Below are 14,058 nucleotides of genomic sequence, written 5' to 3'. Positions count from 1 at the left end.
CACAAGAATGTGGGCGATGTTAGAGGTACTAGCAGATCTGTGGGTCTGAATTAACCTAGTGTTGGAGCACAAAGTCAAAAATAAGAGGATAAACAGTGAAAATTAAGGTACATAATGCTCTGTATAGCTCTTAGTTTCATGAGTACGCTCATTGACTTTAATGGATAGCAAATACTACACTGTTATATTTGCAAGACTGCACCTGTAATCTGTATTTTTGGGAACATTAATAGTGTAAAAATTAGTATCAAAAGGTGAAGATAGGAACAAATGTAGAATCCCAGAAGCCAGCGTACATTGGAAGCAGAATCAAGGAAGAGACAACCTGCTATTAAAAGAAGCAGGAGAAAGACAAGCAAGTCTGGAGTCCATTCTCCTTAATTACGATCACATATACATATTAAAAAAAATGCATAGTTGAAAATACACACCTTGCACAATACACAAAATAAATGTATACACTGACTTCTAAACAATTAAATTTGTATTATTCCTTGTTATGTATATACGTAGCTCAAATTTCCAAACCTGGGTGCCTCAACACATTTTAACACCTAAGAGGTTAAGTTTAAATGCGCAAGTATGAAAATTTTGGCCACAGTACACAGATTCAGAGGTTTATCTCCAGGTCCCTAGAAATACTTTAACATGTTAAACACTTTACATTTCTAAAAATTAAGTCAATTAATTTACCTTTCATTTTCCTTGGTGACTTCTTGAAGTTTTAGTCTCATCTCACCCATCTGTGTCTGAGAAATTAAAATTTGACAGTGAAATTTCACATTTAAATCACAGGGCCTTTAAGCAGTAAAGTCACACACTGAAATACCATTCCTTTAACTTTCAAAAATTTAATGTTTATTTCTGACTAGTTATGTTTAAAGATGGACAATTGTGTAAAGCGATTTTTATTTTTGCAAGAGAATTAACTGGTAGATCATATACACCGCTACCTCGATATCACCCCAATTTGGATATAATGCGGTAAAGCAGTGCTCTGGGGGGGCGGGGCTGCGCACTCCAGAGGATCAAGGTAAGTTCAATATAACAGGGTTTCACCTATAACACAGTAAGATTTTTTTGGCTCCCGAGGACAGCGTTATATCGAGGTAGGAAGTTTTATAATGCAATAAAAATCTTGCATAAATGTTAAACATTTTATTGTGTTACAAGTAAACAGTTACACATAGCAGTAGCAAAGTCATCACTAAATTTGGTTTTTAAGAGTTTAGGTGTTCCTGGGTAATGAACTCAGTTAAAGAACACAAGCTAATATTAAATATTTCACAAAATAGGATTCTTGCCACTCGTCCCTGCTGCCACATTAGGAATATGTCGATGGGCATATTTAGTCTCAATGCTATTTCCAAGATCGTAGACAACATATTGGGCAGGTTGGGCATATTCAATTTCTTTTCATAAAAGATCCACCTCTCCCTTCAAAAAGGGGAGTATCCTAATAAAACTTCAAAAGGTAGTACAAAACAATTTCCTTCGCCGGAAAACAGTGCGATAAGCTATTAGTACTAGAGGACTGAAATATTACTACTGATGGCAGCAACTGTGCTCTTAAAATTAATGTAATTCTAGAAGGTTGTAATTTGGGCACAATATGTACAAAGCTATAAACTAGTTTCTGGTCTAATTTATTTTTAGATTATAAGAATGTTGGTGTTTAATATTGAAGCAAACACTTCATTTTCAAGTGTTACAGTTCCACCTTGTATTGACTTAGTTCCTCTTAATATTGGTACTTAAAATTTTATTTCCTAGTTTTTTTTAAATGAATATAGAGATGAAAAATTTACATTTAATTGCATGTTTTTTTCTTTTAATAAATACAATCAAACCTTTCCAGTGGTATGATTCATACCTGATAGTACTGTAGCTGTTCACTCATTTCCTCCAGATGTTTATCATACTCAGCAATTAGAGGGGACAGTAAGCTAAAAGTGAAAAATGTATAAGATACATAATTAGATAGTTACCAGGTTTTACAGAAATGCCCTTATCAAACTACTATTCAACCTGAGCCAAACATATTAAAATAAAAATATTTTTCTCTACTTCCTGATGGAACTATAATAAGTCAAATGAACAACCTTTGGTTATTACTTTTAAAGTACGCACATCAACTTAAATAAAAATGTCATTCAAAGTTCAAGTGCATTTGCAAAACTTAGCTTTCAGAATTAAGCTACTTTAACTGTGAAAGTGATGTTAATGCAACATTATATAATGAAACACTAGCAAAGGGAAAAAATTAAGATTGAACATAGACCATAAATTGTACTTTTGTATGTGCAACAAACAAAGCAGGAACATCAACTATAAGGCAGGTGTAAAATAATGCACCTTAATTCACACACTTTATTTTTCTTCCTAATACTTTTTTTTTCCTACTACAGTTCTTTCTAATCAGTCAACAGTTAAAGTTTTTCATATTTGCTTACTGACCAACTTGCAACCACAAGCAATTTGCACTACTGTTTAAAAATCACTACTCAGTTTGCCCCACTGTCTATATGAAGTCAGAGAGAGAGAGATCCTTCTATAAATTGGAGATTTTTAAGAACAGGTTAAACACCTGTCAGGCATGGTCTAGATCAGGGGTAGGCAACCTTTCAGAAGCAGTGTGCCAAGTCTTCATTTATTTACTTTAATTTAAGGTTTCACGTGCTGGTAATACATTAACGTTTTTTAGAAGGTCTCTCTCTATAAGTCTATATATTATATAACTAAACTATTGCTGTATGTAAAGTAAACAAGGTTTTCAAAATATTTAAGAAGCTTCATTTAAAATTAAATTAAAATGCTGATCTTACGCCACCAGCCTGCTCAGCTCGCTGCCAGCCTGGCGTTCTGTTCTGCTAGGCCGGCAGCAGGCTGAGTGGGGCCTGACCTCTGAAGCCCCCCACGCTCCCAGAAGGGTGAGTGTGGAGGGCTTCAGAAGTCAGGGCAGAGGGTTGGGGGTGTGTGGAGGTGCAGGACAGAAGGCTGGGAGTGTGGGGGGCTTTAGAGGTCAGGGCAGAAGGCTGGGGGGCTTCAGAGGGCTGGGTGTTGGGGGGGGGGGGAGAGCAGAGGGCTGGGGTGTGTGTGGAGATGCAGGGCAGAAGGCTGGGTGTGTGGGGGGGGTTTAGGGCAGAGGGCTGGGGTGCTCGGCTCGTGGGGGTGCTCCCAGCCCCCTCCCCTCAGCGGCTCATGGCAGGGGGCTGGAAGGGATATGTCCTGTTCCACCCCCTGCCCCAAGGCCCCGTCCCTATCTCTTCTCTGCCTCCTTTACCCAGGGCCAGCTCTAGCAACGGGCCGTTGAGCTGCCGCGTGCCAGCTGGAGCTCCGGCTGGGAGAGCAGGGCCACCGGGCTTTTGCGGAGCAGCCACGCTGCCACTCCTCCCCCCCTAACTTTGCAAGGGCCGGCGCAGGGAAGGAGAGGAGGAGGGGCAGGAAAGCAGGCTGCACCACGGCTGGGGGAAGATGCTGGGGAGCTTGGCTGCTGCAGGATGAAGCTTCTGCCTCCTGCCTAGGGTGACCAGATGTCCTGATTTAATAGGGAGAGTCCCGATTTTTGGATCTTTTTCTATATAGGTTCCTATTACCCCCCACCCTCTGTCCCGATTTTTCACACTTGCTATCTGGTCACCCTACTCCTGCCCCAGAAGGGGAGAGCGGGGGGGGCTGAGTGCGGCTGGGGGTCGGAACCACGGCAGGCAGCCACATGCCATTCAAAATCAGCTCGCATGCCATAGGTTGCCGACCCCTGGTCTAGATAATACTTAATCCTCCCTTTGGTTCAGGGGACTGGACTAGAAGACTTCTCAAGGTCCCTTCCAGTCCTACAATTCTAATTGATACTAATTCTCCTAAATAACCTATTTAACTTTTTCTTCTATTCAGATAAAGCAGTGACTAGAGACCCCAACAGAGACTGAAGCCCTCTGGTGCTATTCAGTGTACAAATACCTGCCTCAAACTTTATAAACTAAATAGACAACCCCTCCTTTCTTATCTCTGTATTACAGACAGGAAATGAGACATGAACTATTAAGCAACCTGCCCAAAGTGAATAGATGTCAGTGGAAGAGCTAGTTAGTGAACTTGTAACTCCCAAGTTCCAGTCAACTGCCTTGTAGGGATATAAAAGAAGGTACTAACAGTGATTTTTCCAAGTGACAGTAACCCCCTTATAATTTGTTTTTCACACTTTAAAATTTAACAGTTTTACCAAGTACAAAAATGTTTGGGGTTTTTTGTTAAAACTTGTAAGCTACTGTTTGTAAAAACCATTAATTATATTTATTTTGTAAAAAATACTTTACTACTATGTAAAACTTACAAACAAGTTAACTGACTTTGTTTTTAAAGTAATTAATACAATGTAAACAAACACTATAAGCTGTTAAGTAACTTATTTTATTTAACGGCTGCTAAAACAGACCCCCACTCTTTGTAATTAAAGGGCCGGAAGTTTTAAATAAATTAGCACACACCCCAAAAGTGGTAAAAACAGTAAACTAAAATATGGTTAAAATATAAAATGTATGTTGTTAAATGCTTAATATACATAAATGGTTAGGAAGGTGCCAGCCTAGAAAAGAAGTATCCATCGGCCAAAAAATGTGTCAAGTAAATAACAAAAAAACCCCAAAGGGTAAACTGGAATCCACCCCATCACCTAAAAAAATAAAAAACTTTAAACAGTGTGAAGCCACCAAAAATGTGCCACTTTAAACAAATGTGCCTAATTCCTATAAAAATAAACTCTAAAAACTAGGAACTTTAAGTCTCTGGTTCTGCTGCCAGCCTCCAGAAGCATCAGGTGCACCTGACACAAACTCGGCTCCATCCTCATGACCAAGATACCTGGCCAGTAGAGCAACTTCTAGGCTGGTAACTATAACACCTATACAAAACTTAAATAATTGTGTAAATAAATCTGTGTGTGTGTGATTATATATATAAAAAAATAAGTAGTCAAACAATGTTGTTTACTTTTATCTTTTGCTTTATCTGTATATTTACATTAAATGTGGCACCTTTGCCTTATTCCTCTTAATAAAATCCTGCTGGTTTTTATTCTATTGGTATAACAGCCTTAAACATAAGATCAAACTTTGGCTGGAGTTTTTCCACATATTTTTGTTAACCTGAAACTCAGAGTAAATAGGCCAGCAACAATTCTGGTTTCAGCAGCAAGATCCTGAGGGGTGAAAAGATCCATCACCTGGGATTAGATAGAAGTTGGTGTGCCTCCCACCTCCCTTGTGTGGTGTAGTGGACAAAAGAGTATTTTTCCAAAACAACAAAAAAATATTTATTTAAGAGCAGTAACAATGGGAACAGGGAAACATGATGAACGATGACCAAGTGAGTTGTGGTTTAATGGAGGTGAGTATAAAACTCAGGCTCCAACTGACCCAAACCTTGGCAACAACTAAACAAAAGAGAACAAAAGAATACCCCAAGATACTTTACTGTCTCTAGGTCTGTGGTTTTCAAACTGTGGGTCGTGACACAGTACTGGGTCACAGCAGCTCTGGTCAGCAGCACCAACCAGGCCATTAAAAGTTCTGTTGGTGGTGCTGCCCAGCTAAGGCAGGCTAGTCCCTACCTGTGCTGACGCTGTGCCCCAAGCAGCCAGCAGCAGGTCCAACCCCTAGGATGGGTGGGGCCATGGGGCGCTGCACACTGCCCCGGCCCTGAGCACCAGCTCTGCACTCCCATTGGCCAGAAACTAGCCAATGGGAGCTGATGGGGGGGGGGGGGGGCAGTGCCAGCGGGCAAGAGCTGCGCAGAGCTGCTTGCGCTCCTCCGCCTAGTAGCTGGATCTGCTGCTGTCCATTTTCAGAGCGCAGCGCAATCAGCAGTGCCAGGACAGGCAGGAAGCCTGCCTTAGCACCCCTGCTCCGCTGCTGACCAGGAGCTGCCTGCGGTAAGCCCAATCCAGCCCTGAGCCCCCCATCCCAGAGCCCCCTTCTGCACCCTAAACCCCTCATCCCCATCCAAGAGCCCACAGCCTGCACCCCAACCCTCTACCCCAGCCTTGAGCCCCTCCCAAACCCTTCATCTCCCAGCTCCGTTGGGTTGTGGGCATCAACAATTTTCTTCAACTGGGTCGCCAGAAAAAATGTTTGAAAACCACTGCTCTAGGTTTTCTCAACTGGCAGGAAAGATGTTTAGATTTATCATCACAGGTGATCCACGGACTGCCAGGATCTAGAAGCTAAAATAGTGGGACCCGAAGGTGAGAGCCCTCAGGATCCTGGCGATTGGTTCCAAAGGTAAGATGTTGGAACTCAGGAACACCATGATGCTTAAGGTAAGTGACTAGATGCTAACAGTCTTTAATTTCTTTACAGCTGCTGGTGAACTTGATTTGATTGCCAGGTCGGGCAGTCTTGATCTGACGCTGCGCAAAAAGATTGTACCTTGACTGTCTCTATAAACTGACACTCCCCAAGCAACAGGTACTCAGACTAATTTAATCTTTAAAGACACGTCAGAACTTTACAAAAAGAAGAACAAATTTATTAGAGCATAAGCTTTCGTGGATGCATCCGAAGAAGTGGGCTGTAGTCCACGAAAGCTTATGCTCTAATAAATTTGTTAGTCTCTAAGGTGCCACAAGTACTCCTGTTCTTCTTTTTGCGGATACAGACTAACACGGCTGCTACTCTGAAACCTGTCAGAACTTTGGTGTGTGCAAGTAGCTCTACAGGAGCCAGTTGGAACTAATTCCAAATGTCTGGCTTCTTTCCTGCCAAAGTTCTGTAGCTTCCCCAATATGGAGTCTGAGTTATTCTTTGCCTGAACTCAATTTTGGAAAATGGAGTAACCTGTCTAACATGTACTAATAACAGTAAATGTAATAAACAGCTGAAAGTGCATAGAACATTGTGATAAACATCATAAGGAGTATACTGAGCATGAAATGAACAAAAACCATGCAACACTTTCATTAGTCAAAACTGTTCAGCAAATCAAGGGAGATGAAGTTTTTCTTAGTGTCTAACCTAATTGTAATTGTAGTCCAGCACTAGAACCAACTACGTGGGAGGTTGTGAAATCTCAATCATTGGAGATTTTTTAAGAACATGCGAGACAAACACCTGACAGGGCTGATCTAGATAAAGTAGTCTTGCCTCAGTGTAGGGGACTGGACTAGATGACCTACTGAAGTCTCTTCCAGCCCTACACTTCTAAGATTCTGACACAGAGGAAATAATCTCTCACCCATGTCTAGCTTCCAATTTCCTTCCTCCCAAGGCTAGTTAATCGGATTCTTTGGAGGGGTTTTTTTGTTTTTAAAAAGGAGAGGGATAATCATACCTCCTAAATTCATTTTATTTACACTTTCGTGATTAGACATTTATAAAACAAGTTACCTGCTGAAAATGGCCATGCCCTACTATTTGAGTACATGACAATTTTAAAATAGGATTACCTTTGGTCAGTCAGCCACGGTTCCAGTGGGTCATCACCCCTTACAACATTTTTCTGTAATACAGTAGTTTGCACATTAATGCACAAAAATGGAAGTTCTTAAACTTGATTTCAGAGCTCAAATCTATAAAGAACTTGATTCTACTCCATTTGTATTCAAAACTTAAATCAGATCTCACATGTTCAGTTTTGGATATGTATGCACAATGAACTAATTTTTAGAATTCCCATGCAATCGAAGAAAATTGTCACTGGAATTCTAGATGTGTCTTGGGATGCATACATATGCAGAAATATCACATCACAGAACACGGAATCAACTATGCTAATGAGATTACATATGATTTCTATATTCACTTCTGGATAGTGGTAGACACAAAGGTCATTCACAGAAAAATGGCAAAAAACAATAGCTAATCTAACAACTTAGCTCTTTGTATATAATGTCAGAAGTGTGCATGCTACGTATAAAACCAGGGGTCGGCAACCTTTCAGAAGTGGTACGCCGAGTCTTCATCTATTCACTCTAATTTAAGGTTTCACATGCCAGTAATAAATCTTATCGTTTTTAGACGGTCTTTCTCCAAGTCTATAATATATAACTAAACTATTGTATATAAAGTTTTTTAAAATGTTTAAGAAGCTTCACTTAAAATTAAATTAAAATGCAGAGCCCCCTGGACCGTTGGCCAGGACCCAGGCAGTGTGAGTGCCACTGAAAATCAGCTCATGTGCCGCCTTCGGCATGTGTGCCATAGGTTGCCTACCCCTGGTATAAACAAATCTAGGAGTTGGGCTAACTATTTTTTCTTATAAAGGCAAAGCTTGAAAAGAACTGGGGAACTACAAATCTTTCCAGGGCATATACACCTCTACCCCAATATAACACTGTCCTGGGGAGCCAATGTGTGAAAGTGAAATGAATTATATTAAAGAAATAGAATGAATTAAAGAATGCTGTATGTACCTTTAAGTAGAAATGAGAAATGCTGCAAGCCAGGGGGCAGGAAAGCAGACATTAACTGCTTCATGAATTGCCCCACTTAAAGGCAATTGGTGAAGCATTAGCCTTAGATCCATAAGAGTTAATAAGGAAGCAGGATATGCATATTGTGCCCTATGCAAATTTTACAATTTTGCTCTCTCTGTCCCTTTGTTTAGTTCGCACCCTTTTATCTGTATAAATAAGACTGTTTGAATCTTGCATGGGGGCTCACATTATCTGAATGTATTAGCAGAGTGCTGTGCTAATAAAACAGACTCAGGACTCAGTTTGTCAGACCACTCTAACTTTGACACATGTTATAGGTGAAACCATGTTACATTGAACTTGCTTTGATCTGCCAGAGTGCGCAGCCCCGCCCCCTGGAACACTGCTTTACCACATTATATCTGAATTCATGTTATATCGGGGTAGAGGTGTACCATCAATTTCTGCAGAAATTGAGCTTTCACAAAATATAAACACAACTTTTTAGCCCTTATGGTTGCAAATATACTCCTTTCACATTGGGATGGTTAAACTGATGTACTGTGATCTCCCTAAGTCTGCAGACAGCTCCAATGTCTCTGCTGCTGCTACTCAGAGCAAAACAATCCCACCAATCTATCACTGTCAGTTTTCACTGCTGCCATTCAGAACCTATTGCTTAACAGTGAAACTGACAAGACAATCACACCAATTTCACTAAAATGCTGTTTGGGAAACCTAAGAGCAACAGAAGAGGCCTGTAATAGACTTATTCACAGAGGTGAATGACTCAAGCACATTTCAAACTAGCCTAAGGTGTACGGGGTGAAAGACCTATTTTACATTTGTGCAGTGCACCTATACTGAGATCTTACACCAATGTAAATATCCTCAGTGTTGACAAGCCCTAATTAACATACTTGCACAGAGGTAGTCCTCAAAAGGTTCTCTGCTTGATGCTGTCTGAGTGCTGCATTTAGTCTCTGATCTGGGGAAAGAAAAAAAAAAAAAAAAAAAAAGCCAAACAGTCAGATACTGTATAAATCTTTACCTAGATTATACAATTGCTTAAATAGGCAGTTAGAAGTAGTTTCATTGATGTAGTGGATTGCAGGCATCTGTCTCCCTACATTTTAAGGAAAGTATACATTTTTTGAAATGTACAGATTCTGGTATTCTGCTACAGAATGCTGCATGGCCAAATGAACCCAGACTGGTTGTCTGGAACGCAGCATGCTCACAATTGCTTAATGCTTCAAGCCTACAACTCTGCATTTTCATAGAAGTTTGACTTTTGTTTATATAATATTAAACTGAAACATGAGTGATATGTATAACTTCCTTGAGAAAATACTTAAATATATACATTCAGATGTTCAATATTATAGTTATGTTAGTATTATTCCTCCTGCAGTTTTACTCTTTATTGGTACAACTCTAAATTAAATTATCAATCTTCTACCACAGGCAACTAAAAACTAAGATAGATGGTATGCATTCATGAACCACTTTTTAAGATAAAAAAATATCTTAAACTAGAACTAACTAGCTTTTCCCAGAATGTTAAGAAACACCCCTGGTAAATACCATGTCATACGTGACAAGCTGGAGGGAGCACGTCAGAGTCAGCTTCTTAGAAGAAGCTGAATGAGAGCACCAGGGACATCCAAAAAAAGAGGTCACATTGCTTATTGGGGAAGGCCAAATATAACAGGAACTCATGGCAGCACTTTGGGGCCATAAAGAAAATGGGGAATTCCAGATTGGCTTAATTATTAGAGTACTGGTACAGCTGTGTGTGCATGTGTATGAACAAAAAGCAAGAGTTTTGTTTTCTTCCTTGTGTCAGAGCTCTCTAGCATTTGGCAAACACAAAACTGTGGGTGACAACAGCTTTGCATGGAGAATGAGGAAGAGTAAAGCAAAAGGAAATTAAGGAGAAAAATCCATTAACACAAAGCAATTATTCCAAAATTAAACAAAAGTATACTTTATTTTTTCTTGATATTTCCCACCCAAAACATGAAAATATGAACAACAAAACAGCTATACAGCTTCTTGCTAAGGAAATGTTCATAGTAACGCAGCTATTCAAAGAAAATTATAAGAGACATTGATTGTCTTAACTCCTTGATTGCTGCTTCAAAATTTCCAATTTATTTAAATAAGGGTCATGTATGCATGCTTTCTGCAGATAATGAACATACTGGAGTTAACTTTTCACTTTGTTTTGCAAGTCCAAAATCACAGATTATTTGCTGCAAATTTTGCAAAGTAATCTTTCTGCACAAAGCAGTAAAGGATTCAGAAAAAAACTTGAGGTAGTTCAGAAATAAGCACTACTATGAACTTTGAAAAGAGTCACATTTAATAGCAACCTAACTTCAGGTTGTTGTTGTTGTTTTAGAGCTCTCACTTCAGTAGTTATTTATGTATATACTTGAAATACATTATGGTGTTCTCCAGAAAAATATTTAGAAATCATTCTGTACACATTTTGTCACAGCCTTCCCCCGCATCATTCTTTATTACTAAGATTTGCTTAAATACAGTATCTACTTCCTAAAGAGGATATGTAAATAATACTACATATTTCTATAATTTTAGTCACATGCCTCATCTGAAGAAGAAACAGTTTAAGATGGTACTTCAGCATATATCTGGAGAGTGGGTTGTGTTTTTTTTTTTTTTTTAAATTATTCCCTTACTTTTGCACATCTGTGAAATCCATATCTTATGTAGGCCCTGATCCTGCAAACACTTATTTATATGCTTAACTTCAATAGGACTACTGAAGTGCAGAGAGTTAAGCACACGTTCGTATTTGCAGGATCAGAGCAACTCCTGATCACCACATGAGTGCATGTTGGGGTGAGTCTCATCTACTATAAATCAATGCTATTAAACAAAGCCCCACTATAGGTACAGATGAGGTCCTTTATCTAACATTGCACATTCTTAAAGCATTCTCTTTATGAATATAATAAGCATTCATTATTTTAAAACCTTGACTTCTCAGCCATGAATCAAAAAACATTGAATCATACCAGATCTACACTAAGCCTCTAACCAATATCTCACAATCATAACCTACATTCATGTACTGTGAAAATACAGGTTAAACTCTACCTTAGTCCTTGTGACAATCCTGATACTTCTTAACAATAAGTCTTTTGGAAAGTCAAAAGCAAGACTGAAATCCCCAGATAGATGAAGCAAGTTCCATCAGTCGGTTTGTGCTGGGCTAGACAGTGTGAACTCAGTTTTGATGGGGAAAATAATGGAAGTATGCAAGTGCAAAAAAAGCAACAATGTCATAAATACCAGGCACTTAAGGGGGGGGGGGGGGACAAATAAAAGCATTGGACTAGGTGCACGAACCATACAAGTTACTATTCAAAAATACAACCTCCCCCCGCCAATAATGGAAAGAGGATCTGATACAGAAGCTCTTCTTCTCCATTACAGAGGTGCCTTTTTATAATTCGAAAGGTGACTTTTCACCTGAGGTCATCCAAATCAGCTGTTGAATATATTTCTTTATTTTAAAAAAATAAAAATTGTGCTATCAGTGGCAATTCTAACCATTATATATATTACTTCGCTTGTTCTGTTAAACAGTTTGTTAAAATGTTAGCAGGCATCCTTGATGCAAGCTCTCATTTCCTACCCTGCTAGCAGTTTTCCCCACGTACTAGTAATAGCAGCTGGGATTACATTCATCTATACCAGAGGTTCCCAAACTGTGGGGTGTGACCCCCTGATCTATACGGTACAGCAGGTCACTTCCTGTTTACAGAATGTAGCCCTATGGACATACCAGAAAAAAAGCTGTAGAGCTGGAAGTGCTTATTGTATATTTTAAGATTAGCTTCCTCAGAACCTTAGTAATTTTATTTATCGATTCTATCAACGCAGTGCATCCCTTACAAAAGAATAATGCTGATATCAGTTTGTAGTGAAGCCTATTTCATGAACAATAACTAAAAAAATATGCCTATTCTCACCAGTAAAAGGACAAAATATACATATTCTAATTTCATAGTCCCAAAAAGAACATTAATATGGGGCTTCTATGGATACACAAGAATCAAGTTTTATACCATCCAGTTGCATAAAAACAGAAATACCAAGGTCTCATGTCCAGTACTTCCACTCTACAAATAAGTCTCAAAAGATAACTAAGAAAATTCCCTACATATGACAAAATTAGGGCTCGTCTACACTTATACTTTACAGCGTTCCAACTTGCTGGCTCAGGGGTGTGAAAAATCATGCACAACTCTCCCCCTCCGTCCCCCCAAGCGCAGCAAGTTTGAGCACTGCAAAGCGCTAGCCTGGACAAGCGCCGAGCTATTCCTGTCATGCAGATAGACTACCAGGAGCACTGGGAGAGCTCTCTCCCAGCGCTCGCACAGGGCCACACTCACACATCAAAGCGCTGCCACAGGAGCGCTCCCACGGCAGCGCTGTGAACTTCCCAGTGTAGACGTAGCCTTGGAGAAAGGCATTACTGAATACTGACAGAGTAGAGGCAACACAGTAGGAGTGCTCTTCAGCACCATCTTAGACACAGAAGAAGGAAGCAGCAGTCCAAGTAGGTCCCTTCCAACATGTCTAATCCTACAGTGCATATGCCAACCACCTCTCAACATTGTAGGTAGGTGGGGATGGGAAACGAAAGCTAAAAGTATCAATGAACCATAGTCAACAGTGAGACTGAATTTTTGTTTACTATTGTTATTGAAGACAAACCAGAGTTGTTGACACAGTTATTTTCTTAACTAAGTAGTGGGAGAGAGTTTTACAGAAAGTAACTCCTAAAATTACTGTATAACAGAACAGTGCGGGGGTTCTGTTTGTTTACTCTGGGACTAGGAGGAGCAGGTTTCCTGTTCAGCATCCATCTTTCAAACAATAATCAGGGAGTGAAACACAGTTTCAGGTTATGGAGAAATGTAATTGCAAGACTGTGTTTAAGTGCACAAAAATCTATTTTAAGTCTAGATGGAACTTACTTTGATCTCTTAGAAAGTTGATCTCCATTGCCATACTTTAATCTGCACGTGCAGTCCAATGTTGGTAATAAAGAGCTTCAGTAAATTACTGTTTTTTCCAGCTATGCTGCAGAACCTGCAAGAGACAAAAAGAATAACCAATCATTTTAACTTTAAATAACCTATTTCGGCGCGTTAGTTTCATTTTGTCCGGGTCTGGCAAAGCGCCACAGCCTCCGCACTGCGGAGGGAAGAGCACAGGGAGCAATGTTTTGTCGCTTAAGCCAATCAACTGTTCCCCTTAGTTAGCTGCTAGAGGAAAATCACAGGCAAACCCCAAACAGCTCGCGCTCTGCCCAGGTGTCTCCCAGCTGCTCACGCCCCGCCCCAGTGAGTTACTCCGCCCCGCCCCCCAGGATGTGCCCCGTGCTGCGAGCAGGGGCGGTGCAGGCTTGAGCTCCGCCTCCCCGTCCAGCAAAACCCACCAGCGGGAGGGGGACACACCCTAGGGCTCCGCACGCCCTGCCCCTAGCGAACTCCGGGCCGCCCCCGGGAAGGCAGCGAGCCGCAGCAAGCGGCTCCTGCGCGGGGCACCGCCGCTCACAGGTGTACAAACCCCGGGGCAGTTCGGCGGCGGGAAACGACGACCCT

At 40.4% G+C, this 14,058-nt stretch overlaps 1 protein-coding gene across 4 annotated transcripts in view; it reads right to left on the bottom strand.

Moving 5' to 3' along the window:
* The window catches only part of SCLT1 (sodium channel and clathrin linker 1), a 121,717-nt gene that overhangs the window by 104,432 nt on the left and 3,227 nt on the right, over nt 1-14,058 (bottom strand). For all 4 annotated transcript variants that reach the window (XM_054029482.1, XM_054029483.1, XM_054029481.1 and 1 more), the window contains exons 2-6: nt 13,429-13,543; nt 9,331-9,398; nt 7,442-7,494; nt 1,874-1,946; nt 694-749 (exon numbers count right to left, since the gene is read on the bottom strand). In XM_054029482.1, the coding sequence (XP_053885457.1) occupies nt 694-749; nt 1,874-1,946; nt 7,442-7,494; nt 9,331-9,398; nt 13,429-13,462 (284 nt within the window). In that variant the 5' untranslated portion in view covers nt 13,463-13,543. The remainder of the gene's footprint in view (nt 1-693; nt 750-1,873; nt 1,947-7,441; nt 7,495-9,330; nt 9,399-13,428; nt 13,544-14,058) is intronic.

This window comes from Malaclemys terrapin, chromosome 5 (assembly GCF_027887155.1).
Source record: "Malaclemys terrapin pileata isolate rMalTer1 chromosome 5, rMalTer1.hap1, whole genome shotgun sequence".
Taxonomy (NCBI): Eukaryota; Metazoa; Chordata; order Testudines; family Emydidae; genus Malaclemys; species Malaclemys terrapin.
This window is presented reverse-complemented; position numbering and strand designations above follow the sequence as displayed.